Consider the following 19866-nt stretch of genomic DNA (forward strand, 5'->3'; position numbering starts at 1 on the left):
TCAGAATCTGTATCATCCTGCATGATCTGTGCAAGAGCACGTTTATGTGAATATACAGCGGAGAGCCCTGCTGTACCAGAACTGGGCCAGACTGCCACAGAGTTATGTAAAGCCTGAGTTGCAGATTCATTTTGTGCAACCCTATTTGAATTCTGAGAAATCATAGATTTGATAGAGGATAACCACTCAGGCTCCCTTGCTGGAATCTGTGCTAACCCAGTGCAATCCTCATTACATGGAATGGGATCATCCTGAGAGGACATATCCTCTGCAGCATATGACACAGAGTCCCTGGACATTGCCTAATGGAGACCACAGACACTCCACACAAACACAGGGGAGGACAGAGTTCCAGCCCCAAGAATGGCAAGAGAGACACAGAGATTGGAGCCAACCCACACACAGCGCTTTTAATAGGTTACACAGTTGTTATGCAGCTTCCCCCCTCTTCTACAACCCCCTGGTACCGTGAGAGATAGCTGGAGTTGCTGTGGAGGGACTTGCTCTTCACTGACAGTGTTGTGCAGACAGGAATATGGCGCTGAACGCTGCTGGGTCCGCTCTGAGAAGCTCCGCCCCCAAAATGGTGCTGTCTTCCCACTTGCTAGGGGGGTCGGTGACTCACTCGCCACTGATCTTCAGCTCTGTAAGGGGGTGGCGGCATGCTTCTGGGGTGAGCGATCCCCTGTGGCGGGGAACGATCTATCCCCTCAGGAGCTCAGTGTCCTGTTAGCGGAGATAGTGGCTCAGACCCCGCAGGGCGGACACTACTCCCCCCCTTAGTCCCACGAAGCAGGGAGGCTGTTGCCAGCAGCCTCCCTGTAAAATAATAAACTGTAATATAAACTTTACTAGAGAAACTCTGGAGAGCTCCCCTAGCTGTGACTGGCTCCTCTGGGAACATTTTCTAAACTGAGTCTGGTAGGAGGGGCATAGAGGGAGGAGCCAGCCCACACTCTCAAACTCTTAAAGTGCCAATGGCTCCTGGTGGACCAGTCTATACCTCATGGTACTAATGTGGACCCCAGCATCCTCTAGGACGTAAGAGAAATTTTGTATTTTACTGATTGCCTTAGATCAGGAAATCTAGAATTTAAATTCAGAATACCGTTGTCATCTGGTACATGAATCTTCAAGCAGGCTGAAAAGTGATCAGTTTGATGTCTGTTATATCTTTCAGTATCACAATCATTCTGTAGATCACACTGGAAAGTATCTTGCCAAATTGCGTACCCAGTGCAAATTCAATGTCTTATTGTTTACAGTAATTTCAGGAAAACTAGCATATGTAATCTTTATGGTCTATTCTTTAGCCGCGTAGCAGCTTGCTCTGCAAGTTAAGTGTGGCTATATACAGGTTGAGTATCCCATATCCAAATATTCCGAAATACGGAATATTCCGAAATACGGACTTTTTTGACTGAGAGTGAGATAGTGAAACCTTTGTTTTCTGATGGCTCAATGTACACAAACCTTGTTTAATACACAAAGTTATCAAAAATATTGTATTAAATGACCTTCAGGCTGTGTGTATAAGGTGTATGTGAAACATAAATGAATTGTGTGAATGTACACACACTTTGTTTAATGCACAAAGTTATAAAAAATATTGGCTAAAATTGCCTTCAGGCTGTGTGTATAAGGTGTATATGTAACATAAATACATTCTTTGCTTAGATTTAGGCCCCATCACCATATCATCACATTATGGTATGCGATTATTCCAAAATACGGAAAAATCCGATATCCAAAATACCTCTGGTCCCGAGCATTTTCGATAAGAGATACTCAACCTGTACCACACTTATGGTCCACATTTACAGGCTGCAAGTTCAGATGCTGCTGCCGCATTTCAATGCTGTTGCAACAGCAACTCACACCCAACACAGTTAATTGAATTAGACCCATTTGTGTGAAAACTCACAAAGGCAAATTTTAAAAAAGAAACATAATAAATTCAACATATGTAAATTCTACATTTATTTTTGTGATTATTGCAATTGTCTGGCATTATCTTCTACTATTGCTCAAAGGGATAACCTTTTACCTTTTAATGTACTGTATATGTACAATAATTCAGTGCAAATTTAATTTCTTTCCTTCTTCCTTGCCATCTGTAAAAAATTATGCGGACCATTTATGAAACCTTAGCAGTCCGACACAGGGTTCACGGAAAAGACAACTCTTCATTATGAAGGTCGGGAAATAACTGAGCACACTTTGTTTTTGATAAATAGTCCGCATTATGGATCAATATAGATACTTTTGAACAATAAATACATAATACAATGTATCAGGCAGCTAAGAATGTAAACCAAGTATTCTGTGCTTGTTTAATAAATATCCCTGAAACAGTTTTCTAAACAGCTGACTGGTGCTCACTACAAACATAGATGGTGCTGGGACGTATTCTTCTCCTTTTCCTCCCTGGAACTTGAGGAAGAATCTTAAAGGTTTTGGGCATGAACTCCATGCAGGCCTCACGGAACTTCTTGATCCTCCAACAGTATATGACTGGGTTGAATACAGACTTAAGATAACTGAGCCACAAGATACAAGTACTGATAACATAAAATGAGGAACTATAGTAGAAAGTCCTACTAAATACTGACAGCAAACTGAATACAGAATGTGGAAGCCAACAAAGGGAGAATCCAATAAAGAGAATTAATATTGTAGTGAAGGCCCTGGTCTTGAAACTCATGTCCACATTCATCTGATGAGGCCTCTGCAGTCCCACCAACCCTAACTTGCTTACTTGGCTCAGACACAGACTCTCTGCATGGTTGTGAATGCGAACAGCATTTCGTCTGACTGTGTTCAAGATGCATAGATAAGAGTAGAGCATTACGCTAAAAGGGATGAAGAACACTGCTATGACAAGCATTACGGCATATGCCCTATCAGCTGAGAATTCTGTATATCCTAAAACGCATTGAGGTGCACGTGTTGGAACTTCCACCAACGTCCAGCCGACAACAGATGGAAAAGAGATGCAAAAAGACAACACCCAAGATGTCGCAATCATGATCTTGGCACGGTGTGGGTTTAGCTTATCCTGTCTCTGTACAATTATCAGAAAACGATCCACACTGATTATAAGTAATATGGCAACTCCTTCTAATACAAAGAACCAGTAGAGCATGGCTGATATTTGGCAAAACTGAGTGCCGAAGTGCCAGCTCCCAGTGATAATTGTAACTGCAGTGAAAGGCATGCAGAAGAGAGACAGCATAATGTCAGAGAATGCCAGCGTTGCAAGAAGGAGGTTGATTGCTGAACGCATGGCTGGTTTTTGATATACAATAAGGCAAACAATGGCATTGCCCAAGAAAGCAATTGCAATCATCAGTACCATTATTATTGCCAATAATATCCTGAGAGGGGTGGGGAATGCAGCAAACTTGGAATCTGGGCTCACTGTAGTCACATTTAGATTGGAAAAAGTGCAGCTGTCAAGATCCGTGGTGTTGCAGCCCATTGTTACAGGGAAAGCATATAGAATCCTTTCTGCATTGTCATTTACTGTCTGGATTCCATAGGTCAGACATTTGAACAAATTTCATTCTCAATTGTCAGCAGAAGAATATTCCAAAACTTCTTACATCTTCAAAGATCTGGTAAAAAGACAAAAACAAAAAATACATGATATAAACGCATATAGTACACGCATTGCAAAGATTGCAGATCAATTACAAGTATGTACTATAAAAACCTTTCCCTTTTTATGGAAACTTGTCTTTAGTCATATCATAAGCACTGTACGCAACCATGGACAATGCAGACCTGGGGAAGTTGAATGATATGATGGAGAGAGTTTGACAGAACAAATCAAAGTGATGGCTATTGCTCAACAGTTTTCCACCACAATTGGTCACTGAAATACAGCTGTGTGTAAAGGTTAGCATGGAACTCTAAAGGGGGGCACTCACGGAGAGATCCATGCTTAAAATCTAAGCAATCTGACTAGATTGCTTAGAATTTAGGCACAGATCACTCGTGTGTAGCCCCCTCAGCGATAGCGATGCGCAGCCCCGCACATTGCTATCGCGCTGCTAGATTGAGCCTGCATGCAGGCCAATCTAGCGGGTCGCTCACTTCACCCGCTTGGTGAAGTGAGCGGCCCCAATCCTCCCCCCGCATCGCTCAGCACACATCGCGCTGTGCTGAGCGGCGGGAGAGATGTGTGCTGAGCGGTTCGCTCAGCACACATCTCTCCCGTGTATACCCCCCTTAACAGTGGTGATGCCTTTTATTTTGCAAACTATTTTACTAATGCAAATGTAGTTGTTGTGGAGGTATTACTTTTACTCACATTTTTCACAGCAGCTTTATCATTTGTTGACTTTTTGCTCTACCTCAGCTGAAGGCTAGAAAGCAGTAACCTTTACTGATAGCAAAGTCTTCTCAACAACATATGATGATACACCTCTGTGAAGCCTTACTCATTTGTACTGCTGATCTCATCAATCCACATGCTAACATTCTTCAGAATAAATAAGCATAAATCTTATGGTGCCCACACACGGTGTGATTATCGCATGCGATTTGACTAAAAAGTTCAAATCGCACTGTGTCTAGTTAAAATTGCACTGTGTTTATTTTCCCTTGTAATGCGATGCGTGCTCCCGCATAGTCAATATTACAAAGCAAAATAGTATGTGCAGTCAGGTATTTTTGTACTGCATCACATACATTACATATTGTAGTGTAGTCAAAATTGGGTGTAGTTCAAATAGCATAGCACTTAGTCCAAATCGCATAGCACACATTGTATAGGCTCAATTCGCACCTAGCACAGATCTCACCGTGTGTAGGCACATTTAGAAAGATCATTTCACATTTGGTGACAAACACAATCAATCCAGGTACTTTGTATGACTGAGGAGAACCCAAATTTCTGTTCTGGATTGTAGAGGACATGATATAGGGGACTGTAAATAACTGGGAATGCAGCTGCGCAGATACTGCCACTGCAGACTCGCTGGCTTTTTATCTTATCTGAAAATAGCATGCTAAGGGGGAGATTTATCAATGCTTGGAGATAGATAAAGCACCAAATAGCTCCTGTCTTCTTTTAAGCATATTCTATAAAATGAGAGTTGGAAGCTGATTGGTTAGTACTTTATCACTCTCCATACGTTGATAAATCTCCCCCAAAGTATCTACAAATCATTATCTTCTTTATAAGATTAATCCGAAAAGAAAATAAGTATGGCTGCTAGGAATATGATCTCAGATTCTCAGTATGTCATGCAGTGGCACAGGAGGGAGAAGATGGGAGAGATTTTATAGTGCATACTGAGCTCAGAAGGGTGTTTCCAAGTCTCTCTGCCCACTAGAGCATCTTACGTTCCATGTGACTGTGGTTGCCATATGGTAGTCACATAAATCTGTGGAAAATCTGCACAAATATCAGTATTAATAGTCTGAAAAACAATTTATAAAAAAGTTCATGCAGTCTGCCACAGTGTTTTTCTTTCACTGGATAGTTACTTTAAATTCAGTGTGGACCAATGGCAATTAACAGGAAATGGTGGGAGCAGTAGAAGGACCAATTTCCTATCTGGGATGGGATATTATTTATTAAAGTGGACAAATCTATTAACACAAATGACTGATGGCCTATCAGTAATGCAAAATTAATATTTTACACAGCAATAGTATTTATGTGTGTGAATTATATACTACTAGTTACCAGACTGCCAAAAAGACGGGGGTATGGGTCGTTAAGTAGACACAACTTAGGTCGACAGTCATTAGGTTGACCATGGAAGGTTGACATGCATTAGGTCGACAGGGACAACAGGTCAACATGGTCATTAGGTCGACATGTACTAGGTCGACAGGTTAAAAGGTTGACCTTTTTTTTTAAACTTTTTTGAGCGTTGTTTTCTTCGTAAAGTGACGGGGAACCCCAATTAGTGCACCTTGTTCGCTCGCTATACTTCAGGCAAGGTGCCTTGCTCCGCTACCGCTTCGTTCGGCACAGGTTACTGTTCCAATTGTAGTCCACGTGGATCGTTAAGTATGAAATAATCCAAAAAGTGGAAAAAAAAAACTTTTGACCTGTCGACCTAGTACATGTCGACCTAATGACCATGTTGACCTAATGCATGTCGACCTTCAGTGGTCGACCTAATGACTGTCGACCTAACGACCGTATCCCAAAGACGGAACAACATAACCACAATGACACCGGTGTGCAAAACATTTGAATTCTCCCCCAAAGAACCAGCGTTAGTTAGCCTAACATTAAATAGGATATATACCCACCCCCGCCACCCAAAAAATAAATAAATAAAAATAAATTATATATATGTACTGTATATATAATCTTAATAATAATAAAGATATAGATGCATCCACACTATCGGGTACGTTGGATTATAACAGACCCACAGCTGCTGACTTTAGTAAACACCACATTCAGCATGTAACATCCTGTAGCATATGAATGAGGGACACACTTGTCATTTCCCTGCTGCAGTAATGTATTATCAGCCTGGCCTGGTATACAGAAATGCACGCCATGCTGGTGCTGGCAATGAGGCACTTTGAAAGTCCATCAATTTGATGTTTGAAACTCAATGAAATGATGCTGCTGTTCTGCGACCATTTGTAAAATTGTATCTGTTGGAACACTGCGTACTTATCTGTAATATAACCGCGGCATCCTCACACACAGCAGATATATGTATGTATTTGTATATATACATGACAGTGACAGCCTACTGTACAGCACATCGCCATGACATCATGCAGTGTGTATATGTGCTTGCTGCCGCCACCATGTCTGTGCATTACATGCAGGGGCTACTGCAGTACCTAGTTCCCCGCAGGATGCAGCTGCTTCTCCCCCACTGTCTCCCGGAGACTGGCGGCGCCCGAGGATCACCCGCAGCAGCACCGGGAGCCCCGGCTCATGTCCTCTGCTATTCCCTCGAAGCACAGCTGGAACAGCCGAACAGGCTGCCATGAATGTTCCACACCGACTAATGCCTTCTAGGGGTGGGCCCAGCATTTCTAATCAGCGCTTACTCTCTTCGCGGCTGCTGCTGCTGCGCCCTCCCCACATCTCAGTCAGAGGGTCCCATGTTACGTAGACGATGTACACACCGTATGGCTGTTGCTGCTGGTGCTACAGACAACACGTACACTCAAGGGCGGCAACAGAAATCCTGGGGCCCTATACACTGATATATCTGGGGGCCCATCCCTCGACCCCCACTTTGGAGAGCACAGCCATATAAGGAAGCAGTGCACTGTCCTATAATAGGGGACATTCGCAGGCTGCACCCACTGCTAGGTTACAGCCTCCTAGAGACATACCCATGCCAGCCTATAATGCTGGATGCAGGCCCTCACCCACCAGAGCCTATACAGTGGGGCCACAGAGGTTCTTCCATGAGATCACCCATGAACAGGCCACAGGTGCAGGTACACATCCTCCAGTCCACACGTGTCACCCTATTCTCTACATGAACAGCAGCCTCACAGCTTCCACACACTGGTAATACTCAGGCATGCTGCTTGGTGCTGTCAGTCAGGGTTGGTCCCAGTGCGAGATTTAAAAATGTGCCCCCCCAACATAAAAAAACAGATGCCCCCATAGATATAAAAATAGAGAATTGTTAGGATGGGTGTGGCCTCGTTTGAAAAGACTACCTTACACCCCTGTTTTTGACCCTGCACCAACAGACCAACGGCTACCACAGGAAAAAAAAAATTCTACCATATTAAGCCCCACACAGTAATGCCCTCTGCACCATATTATGCCACACACTGCAATGCCCTTGATACGTTAAATACCCATTTTACACATTACAGCAGGCAAGAGTCCCCATTTTACACATTACGGCAGGCAAGAGTCCCCATTTTACACATTACAGCAGGCAAGAGTCCCCATTTTACACATTACAGCAGGCAAGAGTCCCCATTTTACACATTACAGCAGGCAAGAGTCCCCATTTTACACATTACAGCAGGCAAGAGTCCCCATTTTACACATTACAGCAGGCAAGAGTCCCCATTTTACACATTACAGCAGGTAAGAGTCCCCATTTTACACATTACGGTAGGCAAGTGTCCCCATTTTGCACATTATGGCAGGCAAGAGTCCCCATTTTGCACATTACGACAGGCAAGTGTCCCCATTTTGCACATTACGGCAGGCAAGAGTCCCCATTTTGCACATTACGGCAGGCAAGAGTCCCCATTTTACACATTACTGCAGGCAAGAGTCCACATTTTACACATTATAGCAGGCAGAGTCCCCTTCTACAAAGAGAGAGAGAAAAGAGAAAGTGTGTGTTATACTCACGTTTGCAGCAGCATCCGCCGGCCAGAGGTCCTCTTCCATCCCACTCTTCGGCCTGCGCCTGCCCGCCTCTCCCTCCTCCTGGCTTGCCCGCCGTGTCCTGGCTCCCCTTCCTCCCTGTCATCAGTATTCCGCTCGGGGGCGGAGTTTCATTTAATGACGCATTTGCGTAGTGACATCATGATGCAAACGCGTAATTACATGAAACTCTGCCCCCTGAGCGAAGTAGTAATAACGAGGAAGAGGGGGAGCACAAACTGAGCCAGCAAGAGCCGCGGCGGGCGCCCTGTGCGAATGCACGCCTCGCTTGCCCTGAGAAATGGTTCTGCTGTCAGTGATTGGTGCACACCTGGGCCCACTCTCATTTTAACCCTTGAGAAAGTGGAGAGAAGTCGGACGGGCTGACACACACACGTACATTAAGATAGAGGCTGACACAAATAGAGAAACCTAGACTGGCACACACACTCAGAGAGGCAGGGACTGGCACACACACAGAGAGGCAGGGACTGACACACACACACACACACACACACACACACACACACACACACACACACAGGGACTGACATACACACACACACACACACACACACACACACACACACACACACACACACACAGAGGCAGGGACTGGCACACACACAGAGAGGCAGGGACTGGCATACACACAGGCAGGGACTGGCACACACACAGATGCAGAAAACGTAAGGAGTGTGACTTACCACATGCTGCCAGTTAGTGTTGTTTTCAATCTCCTGCAGGGAGGGTGTCTGCATGGAGTCTGATAGTGGTGGGGCTGCTGAGGCTGCCTTGTAGATGCTGACAGCTGTAGGTGTGCCGGCGGTACACATACAATTATAGCTGCTCCTCTTAAGAGGCTGGGCCGAGGCCCGCGGCTGAAGGGACAGGCACTGCACAGCCGGCACAGTATAATGACGTCACAAGGTCATTAATATTATGCGCAATAGCCGAGAGGAGGAACCGGAGGGGAGGGGGATTCAGCCAAATTGTGGGCAGCCGTAGCTGTGTAAGATTTACTATTAGGTTATGCGTCACTGTTTTTCTTCCCTGAACCCAGGGCCCCTCTGAATCTCGGGCCCGGCACAGCTGTACCCTTTGACCCCCCCTGTCACCGAGCCTTTTGTATTTTAAGCGCCTCCCTGGCCACACTGCAGTGCAGTCCAGCACATAGCAGCGTGTGTGGCGCTGAGGAGAAGAGCTGTAGCTGCCAGGTAAGGGGGAGGTGGCCTGGGCCAGGGTAATTAGTACCCCCCTCCCCCTCTCTCAGCAACCAGACTCACCCCCCTCGTGGCCTTATCTTGCACTAGACACACTAATTCGCTCCCTATTGGGCTGCAAACAAAAGTCAGCGAGTCTGGCGGTACAGTAGCTGCGAGAACATTGCCATTAATTGAACTGACCCACAAATACCAAGTATCCTCAAATGTATCTGTTGGGGTCTACAGCAATACCCTGTTTTCGATTACAAAAGCAGCCACCATAGAAAGCTATAGGGGGCGCTAATCTGGTGAATTTACCAAGCCTGCTTGAACTTGGATCTGGTGGCTAATGTCATCTCTGAGTCTAGATGACATAATCCATTGTAACCCACGGGCTACCTATCGCATATGGTACTAGAAAGGGGTCTGTAGGATCCCTTCCCTTCACTCTCCACTCATGCGTATATGGTCAGCAGACCGCACATGCACAGTAGTGCACCTGGCTCTCAAAGGAGTAGTAAAGTTATCACATTAGCAATCACTCTACCTCTTTAACATATCACAGGACAGGCTGCTGTTGGAGCTCATGGGTGGTATCCAATTAGCCGTGGTAATTTACCGCAGCTAATTGGTTCACTGGGGCTATCCAACTAGCCCCAATAAGTCAGAGATTATGCGGAACACAAAGAATAATCAGTGATAAGTGTCCCTTAGACCTGTGATAAGTGCTGCGATAATACATAGGTCTGCGGCTTTTCGCGGGACCTATGTATTTTCACGCAAAAACAGGTGTCTTGATGAAGCCTGGCCACAGGTGAAACATGTTGATTATAGAGCAAAGGAGTTGCTGACTGCTATTTACTACAGTTCCCTGGACTGTCTGCTGGCAGACACCTCTGTTCTACTATAAACTATTCAGGATATATATATATACAAGAAACTAACCACCATATATGCAGTAAGTACTGTACCTACAAAAAGGACATTGCAGCAACAAAGCACATTGCCTAGTATGTACCCACCATTATTCTATAAGCATTTCAGTTTCTTTTTATTTAAAAACACAGTGGGGAAGAGTAAAACAATCAATAATGTATCTCCCACTTGAGAAGTTTTGAGTTGCATATACAAAGATAGAATCCTCCATAGACATGCATCATTGTTCTATTGTTTTTATGTTTGCATTTTCTATAAATGTTCTATACCAGTATTAGAAAATACATATTTTTATTGTATCATACATTTCTGTTTCAAATCAACGTATCTTATTTTTGATTTATTGAAGAGCATAGGCAAACGCAGGGGGGGTTTCCGGTTGCACGGAAACCCCCTTCCTCCTGGCAAGTGGCTCAAATTATGACAACAATAGTAATAGTAAATAACTATTACTAGAACTGCCGCCACATCATGCAGTTTTTGGGACAGCAGAGCTGCTGCACATACCCAGATGCCCAGTGGTTGCAGTTACTTCCAGGCTGCCACCAGAAATTGTGGGGCCCGGGACTGAAAAAATAGGCAGCCCCCCCCCCCCTGAATCTGTCTATGCAGGTAGATATATATATATATATATATATATATATATATATACTAGTGGGGCAGCTCTATATGTTTAGACACAGACACACACATATATATGGGATCAACATTTTTAATTATGAAATAACATACTTTTTTTCTGGATGGCAGCGGACAGGCTCCTCAGTAGTCAGTCCTCAAGCAACGCAGAGTCGCAGACTGCTCACACATCTGCAGGCAGCTCCCTGTGTCCCATCCCTCCTCCTTCCTGCTTCCTCCCTCTTCCCATCCCAGCATGCAGTGCATGGCCAGCCCCAGCCGCAGACAGAGAGACGCAGACGTGAAGGGTGATGTTTGAGCTCATCACCCTTCATTGATTTAATGATGCCGTAGCGTAGCCGCAGGATCCCAGCTGGCGTGCCCCTTTCTTCCCTCCATCACCACTAGTGCGGCCGACGGCACAGTGCCGGGCAGCGTTTAATGAGTCACGCCGACTCATTATAATGCTGCCGGCTGGGCCTCTTAATTGCGCTGGGCCCCTGTGCGTTGCATCCGGTTGCACTGACACTAAATCCGCCACTGCTCAGGCTGACATTTGAGAATTGAAGACACCGCCAGCGGCGCCAGGTCCACGCCTGTACTTCCGCGGGCCGTGTCGTCCAAGCAGCAGCAGCATTGACTGAGTTGAGAGACCGCCCACCGCCACTGCTGAGACTCTCAGCAGCCGCGGTGGAGGGCGGTCTCTCACTCTCAGTCAGTGCTGCTGCTGCTCGGACGGCATGGCCCGCGGAAGTACAGGTGTGGACCCAGCGCCGCTGGCGGTGGCTTCAATTCTCAAATGTGTTGGGCAGGTGTACGGGGGGCGATAGCTCTTTCCGTCCCCGTTTAAATCCGCCACTGACTAGCAGCCGGCCAGCTGCGGTCAGTGTCACCGGTGGCGGCTGCCGCCAGGAATATCCACGGCTGGCTGTGTGTGCAGCCCGGGCCCTCCACTCAGGGCCGGTTCTAAGACTTGTGGCGCCCCGGGCAAAATATGGGGGTGTGTCTTCAATTGGGGGCGTGGTCACGACGCTGAAAGAAAAAAAAATAAAAATAAAAAGTATACTTACCATCCCCGTTCCTGATCCAGACCCCCTCCGCCGGCGGCGCCGCTCTTCTCCTCTCCTCTCTTCGATCTATGGGAGAGACGTTATTACGTCTCTCCCATAGAACAGCATAGACACTAGAGGTCAATTATGACCCCTAGTGTCTGTGCCACTATGCTGTGCGGTGCGCAATGACGTCATCGCGCATCGCACAGCAAAGGTCCTCTACACGAAGGGAAACTAGACTGTAGCGTCTAGTTTCCCTTCATGGAGAGGACCTTTGCTGTGCGGTGCGCGATGACGTCATCGCGCACCGCACAACTAAGGTCCTCTCAATGAAGGGAAACTAGACGCTACGCGTCTGGTTCCCTTCAAAGCGGGGGGGCACAGCAGGGCACTGCGGGGGGCACAGTGGCGGATCTTGCCCTGGTGCGGCGCCCTCCGGATGGCGCCGGCGCCCTCCGGAAGGCGGCGCCCCGGGCAAAAGTACCGCTTGCCCGTGGCAAGAACTGCCACTGCCTCCACTCTGTCAGAGTTGCCGGGCCCGGGACAACTGTACACAGGGCACCCCTTTGATGGTGGCCCTGGTTACTTCTACCAAGTTTGCTGTGTGTGTGGATCTGAGTCCTCAATCAGTGCACTGGACCAAAGAGTAGCTACCAGGAAGAAGAGACAGGAGCATTACCATAAGGTGGAAGAATGTGTTCTTAGAAAGTGCAGTACTGGTTCTATTATGTTTGTGTATTTATTTATTATGGTATGTTTAACCTTTTTCTGACCACTTATTTATATTATTTAAGTATGTTTGATAAAGCCTATACTAGTATAGACCATCTATAGTGTTTAATATAAATACTGTATTCCATACAGTATACAGTGTATTAGAAGACCAATGTTCAGAGTCGTTACTAGGTTCTTCTACCGCTACCCCAAACTCCTGCACTTGCTTCAATGTTCCACAGAGTAGGAGATAGTGGGATTGCATTTGGAAACCCCCCCTCAAGAAATCCTGCGTTTGCCACTGAAGAGTAATGAATTATCTTGCCTTATATCTTTAAGTAAGCACTAGAGGTGCTTCTGTATTTCTCTATCGTCCTAGTGGATGCTGGGGTTCCTGAAAGGACCAAGGGGAATAGCGGCTCCGCAGGAGACAGGGCACAAAAGTAAAGCTTTCCGATCAGGTGGTGTGCACTGGCTCCTCCCCCTATGACCCTCCTCCAAGCCAGTTAGATTTTTGTGCCCGGCCGAGAAGGGTGCAATCTAGGTGGCTCTCCTAAAGAGCTGCTTAGAAAAGTTTAGCTTAGGTTTTTTATTTTACAGTGAGTCCTGCTGGCAACAGGATCACTGCAACGAGGGACTTAGGGGAGAAGAAGTGAACTCACCTGCGTGCAGGATGGATTGGCTTCTTGGCTACTGGACATCAGCTCCAGAGGGACGATCACAGGTACAGCCTGGATGGTCACCGGAGCCTTGCCGCCGGCCCCCTTGCAGATGCTGAAGTAAGAAGAGGTCCAGAATCGGCGGCAGAAGACTCCTCAGTCTTCTAAAGGTAGCGCACAGCACTGCAGCTGTGCGCCATTTTCCTCTCAGCACACTTCACACGGCAGTCACTGAGGGTGCAGGGCGCTGGGAGGGGGGCGCCCTGGGAGGCAAATGAATACCTATTTTGGCTAAAAATACCTCACATATAGCCTCCGGAGGCTATATGGAGATATTTAACCCCTGCCAGAATCCGTTAAGAGCGGGAGACGAGGCCGCCGAAAAAGGGGCGGGGCCTATCTCCTCAGCACACAGCGCCATTTTCCCTCACAGAAAGGCTGGAGGGAAGGCTCCCAGGCTCTCCCCTGCACTGCACTACAGAAACAGGGTTAAAACAGAGAGGGGGGGCACTAAATTGGCGTTAGAAATATATAAAAAAGATGCTATAAGGCAGGGGTGGTCAACCAGTCAGAGACAAAGAGCCAAAAAATCTTGTTAGGTACGCCAAAGAGCCGACATCAAGCCGAAGGCGCGTGTGCAAAAATGGGGTGTGACCTTGTGCCTGCTAGGCTACACCCCATGGTATAAAATACAATGAAAATGCCAGATCCACATAAAATACATTTTAAAGCCAGAATCAACATAAAATACATTGAAAAAGACACTTTCATATAAAATAAAATAAAAATCCAGATCCACATAAAATATATTGAAAAAGCCATATTCACATAATACACTCCTGCTCCTCCATGTGTCACTCCAGTCAGCTCCCCCATGTGTCAATGTGTCACTCCAGCCAGCACCCTCCTGTGTCATTCCAGTCAGCTCCCCATTGTGTCTCTCCTGCTCAGATTCTCCATTGTCACTCCAGCCAGCTCCCCATTGTGTCACTCCTGCCAGCACCCTCCTGTGTCATTCCAGCCAGCTCCCCATTGTGTCACTCCTGCCAGCACCCTCCTGTGTCACTCTAGCCAGCACTCTCCTGTATCACTCCAGTCAGTTCCCCCGTTATGTCTCTCCTGCAAGGATCCTTCTATGTCACTCCAGCCAACTCCCCATTGTGTCACTCCAGCCCAACCTCATATGTCACTACAGCCCAGTATCTGGCTCCCTCAGTTTTCAGTCGCCATGGTGCTGCTGTGTGTCTGGTTGGAGTGTACCAGTTTCCAGGATCTGTTGTGGTCAGGTGACTGAGTGTTGGGAGCCACATTTGAATAAAGAAAGAGCCGCATGTGGCTCAAGAGTCACAGGTTGGCCATGGCTGCTATAAGGGAAAACACTTATATAAGGTTGTCCCTATATAATTATAGCGTTTTTGGTGTGTGCTGGTAAACTCTCCCTCTGTCTCTCCAAAGGGCTAGTGGGTCCTGTCCTCTATCAGAGCATTCCCTGTGTGTGTGCTGTGTGTCGGTACGTGTGTGTCGACATGTATGAGGACGATGTTGGTGAGGAGGCGGAGCAATTGCCTGTAATGGTGATGTCACTCTCTAGGGAGTCGACACCGGAATGGATGGCTTATTTAGGAAATTACGTGATAATGTCAACACGCTGCAAGGTCGGTTGACGACATGAGACGGCCGACAAACAATTAGTACCGGTCCAGACGTCTCAAAAACACCGTCAGGGGTTTTAAAACGCCCGTTTACTTTAGTCGGTCGACACAGACACAGACAGGGACACTGAATCCAGTGTCGACGGTGAATAAACAAACGTATTCCTTATTAGGGCCACACGTTAAAGGCAATGAAGGAGGTGTTACATATTTCTGATACTACAAGTACCACAAAAGAGGGTATTATGTGGGATGTGAAAAAACTACCGTAGTTTTTCCTGAATCAGATAAATTAAATAAAGTGTGTGATGATGCGTGGGTTCCCCCCGATAGAAAATTATGGGCGGTATACCCTTTCCCGCCAGAAGTTAGGGCGCGTTGGGAAACACCCCTTAGGGTGGATAAGGCGCTCACACGCTTATCAAAACAAGTGGCGGTACCGTCTATAGATAGGGCCGTCCTCAAGGACCAGCTGACAGGAGGCTGGAAAATATCATAAAAAGTATATACACACATACTGGTGTTATACTGCGACCAGCGATCGCCTCAGCCTGGATGTGCAGAGCTGGGGTGGCGTGGTCGGATTCCCTGACTAAAAATATTGATACCCTTGACAGGGACAGTATTTTATTGACTATAGAGCATTTAAAGGATGCATTTCTATATATGCGAGATGCACAGAGGGATATTTGCACTCTGGCATCAAGAGTAAATGCGATGTCCATATCTGCCAGAAGATGTTATGGACACGACAGTGGTCAGGTGATGCAGATTCCAAACGGCACAAAGGTGTATTGCCGTATAAAGGAAGAGGAGTTATTTGGGGTCGGTCCATCGGACCTGGTGGCCACGGCAACTGCTGGAAAATCCGCCGTTTTTACCCTAAGTCACATCTCTGCAGAAAAAGACACCGTCTTTTCAGCCTCAGTCCTTTCGTCCCTATAAGATCATATCTGCCCAGGGATAGAGGAAAGGGAAGAAGACTGCAGCAGGCAGCCCATTCCCAGGAACAGAAGCGTTCCACCGCTTCTGACAAGTTCTCAGCATGGCGCTGAGACCGTACAGGACCCCTGGATCCTACAAGTAGTATCCCAGGGGTACAGATTGGAATGTCGAGACGTTTCCCCTTCGCAGGCTCCTGAAGTCTGCTTTACCAAGGTCTCCCTCCGACAAGGAGGCAGTATGGAAAAAAATTCACAAGCTGTATTCCCAGCAGGTGATAATTAAATTACCCCTCCTACTACAAGAAAAGGGGTATTATTCCACACTATATTGTGGTACTGAAGCCAGAAGGCTAGGTGAGACTTATTCTAAAAAAATTTTTGAACACTTACAAAGGTTCAAATCAAGATGGAGTCACTCAGAGCAGTGATAACGAACCAGGAAGAAGGGGACTATATAGTGTCCCGGGACATCAGGGATGCTTACCTCTATGTCCCAAATTTGCCCTTCTCACTAAGGGTACCTCAGGTTCGTGGTGCAGAACTGTCACTATCAGTTTCAGACGCTGCCGTTTGGTTTGTCCACGGCACCCCGGGTCTTTACCAAGGTAATGGCCGAAATGATGATTCTTCTTCGAAGAAAAGGCGTCTTAATTATCCCTTACTTGGACGATCTCCTGATAAGGGCATAGTCCAGGGAACAGTTGGAGGTCGGAGTAGCACTATCTCGGATACTGCTACAACAGCACGGGTGGATTCTAAATATTCCAAAATCGCAGCTGATCCCGACGACACGTCTGCTGTGCCTAGGGATGATTCTGGACACAGTCCAGAAAAAGGTGTTTCTCCCGGAAGAGAAAGCCAGGGAGTTATCCGAGCTAGTCAGGAACCTCCTAAAAACAGTGCATCATTGCACAAGGGTCCTGGTAAAAATGGTGGCTTCCTACGAAGCAATTCCATTCGGCAGATTTCACGCAAGAACTTTTCAGTGGGATCTGCTGGACAAATGGTCCGGATCGCATCTTCAGATGCATCAGCGGATAACCCTATATCCAAGGACAAGGGTGTCTCTCCTGTGGTGGTTATAGAGTGCTCATCTTCTAGAGGGCCGCAGATTCGGCATTCAGGATTGGATGCTGGTGACCACGGAGCCCAGCCCGAGAGGCTGGGGAGCAGTCACACAAGGAAAAAATTTCCAGGGAGTGTGATCAAGTCTGGAGACTTTTCTCCACATAAATATACTGGAGCTAAGGGTAAATTTATAATGCTCTAAGCTTAGCAAGACCTCTGCTTCAAGGTCAGCCGGTATTGATCCAGTGGGAAAAACATCACGGCAGTCGCCCACGTAAACAGACAGGGCGACACAAGAAGCAGGAGGGCAATGGCAAAAACTGCAAGGACTTTTCGCTGGGCGGAAAATCATGTGATAGCACTGTCAGCAGTGTTTCATCCCGGGAATGGAAACTGGGAAGCAGACTTCCTCAGCAGGCACGACCTCCACCCGGGAGAGTGGAAACTTCATCGGGAAGTTTTTTCCACATGATTGTAAACCGTTGGGAAATACCAAAGGTGGACATGATGGCGTCCCGTCTGAACAAAAAACGGGACAGGTATTGCGCCAGGTCAAGAGACCCTCAGGCAATAGCTGTGGACGTTCTGGTAACACCGTGGGTGTACCAGTCGGTGTATGTGTTCCCTCCTCTGCTTCTCATACCTAAGGTGCTGAGAATTATAAGACGTAGAGGAGTAAGAACTATACTCATGGCTCCGGATTGGTCAAGAAGGACTTGGTACCCGGAACTTCAAGAGATGCTTACAGAGGTCTTATGGCCTCTGCCGCTAAGAAGGGACTTGCTTCAGCAAGTACCATGTCTGTTCCAAGACTTACCGCAGCTGCGTTTGTCGGCATGGCGGTGGAAAGCCGGATCCTAAGGGAAAAAGGCATTCCGGAAGAGGTCATTCCTACCCTGGTCAAAGCCAGAAAGGAGGTGACCGCACAACATTATCACCACATGTGGCGAAAATATGTTGCGTGGTGTGAGGCCAGGAAGGCCCCACAAAGAAATTTCAACTCGGTCGTTTCCTGCATTTCCTGCAAACAGGAGTGTCTATGGGCCTCAAATTGGGGTCCATTAAGGTTCAAATTTCGGCCCTGTCGATTTTCTTCCAGAAAGAATTGGCTTCAGTTCCTGAAGTCCAGAAGTTTGTCAAGGGAGTATTGCATATACAACCCCCTTTTGTGCCTCCAGTGGCACTGTGGGATCTCAACGTAGTTCTGGGATTCCTCAAATCACATTGGTTTAAAACCAGTCAAATCTGTGGATTTGAAGCATCTCACATGAAAAGTGACCATGCTCTTGGCCCTGGCCTGGACCAGGCGAGTGTCAAATTGGTGGTTTTTTCTCAAAAAAAGCCCATATCTGTTTGTCCATTCGGACAGGGCAGAGCTGCGGACTCGTCCCCAGTTCTCTCCCTAAGGTGGTGTCAGTGTTTCACCTGAACCAGCTTATTGTGGTGCCTTGCACCTACTAGGGACTTGGAGGACTCCAAGTTGCTAGATGTTGTCAGGGCCCTGAAAATATGTTCCAGGACGGCTGGAGTCAGGAAAACTGACTTGCTGTTATCCTGTATGCACCCAACAAACTGGGTGCTCTTGCTTCTAAGCAGACTATTGCTAGTTGGATGTGTAATACAATTCAGCTTGCACATTCTGTGGCAGGCCTGCCACAGCCAAAATATGTAAATGCCCATTCCACAAGGAAGGTGGGCTCATCTTGGGCGGCTGCCCGAGGGGTCTCGGCTTTACAACTTTGCCGAGCAGCTACTTGGTCAGGGGCAAACACGTTTGCTAAATTCTACAAATTTGATACCCTGGCTAAGGAGGACCTGGAGTTCTCTCATTCGGTGCTGCAGAGTCATCCGCACTCTCCCGCCCGTTTGGGAGCTTTGGTATAATCCCCATGGTCCTTTCAGGAACCCCAGCATCCACTAGGACGATAGAGAAAATAAGAATTTACTTACCGATAATTCTATTTCTCGGAGTCCGTAGTGGATGCTGGGCGCCCATCCCAAGTGCGGATTATCTGCAATACTTGTACATAGTTACAAAAATCGGGTTATTATTGTTGTGAGCCATCTTTTCAGAGGCTCCGCTGTTATCATACTGTTAACTGGGTTTAGATCACAAGTTGTACGGTGTGATTGGTGTGGCTGGTATGAGTCTTACCCGGGATTCAAAATTCCTCCCTTATTGTGTACGCTCGTCCGGGCACAGTACCTAACTGGCTTGGAGGAGGGTCATAGGGGGAGGAGCCAGTGCACACCACCTGATCGGAAAGCTTTACTTTTGTGCCCTGTCTCCTGCGGAGCCGCTATTCCCCTTGGTCCTTTCAGGAACCCCAGCATCCACTACGGACTCCGAGAAATAGAATTATCGGTAAGTAAATTCTTATTTTATCTATCAATAAAAAATATGCCTGTAGGAGAGTAGAGGTCTCGTGTGTATTCTCATGCAGCCCCCTCCCCCCCACCTCTCTCATCGGTGTACTGTAATTGTAAAGTAGACTAACACCTGCGCCATGTCCCAGTTATTTCTCTACTGAGCATGTGCAAATCTTCAGGAAAATGGTGGCCGCACACTTTTTTTGGTGATTTTTGCAGCGCCTTACTCTATAGAGGTAAGTATAATGCATGGGGTCAGGATATGCACTTTGGGCCCCAACCTAGACACCTACTGTATGTGCACCGCACA

General features: G+C 46.9%; 1 protein-coding gene and 1 long non-coding RNA gene across 6 annotated transcripts in view; one reads left to right on the forward strand and one right to left on the reverse strand.

The window, feature by feature from the left end:
• Positions 1-19866, forward strand: part of LOC135023775 (uncharacterized) — a 53323-nt gene that overhangs the window by 32431 nt on the left and 1026 nt on the right. The gene's annotated exons all lie outside the window — the stretch shown is intronic.
• The window catches only part of GPR45 (G protein-coupled receptor 45), a 23157-nt gene continuing 5247 nt past the window's right edge, over positions 1957-19866 (reverse strand). The window contains exons 1-2 of one of the 4 annotated variants that reach the window (XM_063953418.1): positions 11212-11308; positions 1957-3617 (exon numbers count right to left, since the gene is read on the reverse strand). In XM_063953418.1, the coding sequence (XP_063809488.1) occupies positions 2360-3481 (1122 nt within the window). In that variant the 5' untranslated portion in view covers positions 3482-3617; positions 11212-11308 and the 3' untranslated portion in view covers positions 1957-2359. Of the gene's footprint in view, positions 3618-6828; positions 7234-9045; positions 9170-11211; positions 11309-19866 lie in introns of those variants that run through there. The other 3 variants (XM_063953419.1, XM_063953417.1, XM_063953420.1) reach the window with 3 other exon arrangements.

This window comes from Pseudophryne corroboree, chromosome 2, assembly GCF_028390025.1.
Source record: "Pseudophryne corroboree isolate aPseCor3 chromosome 2, aPseCor3.hap2, whole genome shotgun sequence".
Classification (NCBI taxonomy): Eukaryota; Metazoa; Chordata; class Amphibia; order Anura; family Myobatrachidae; genus Pseudophryne; species Pseudophryne corroboree.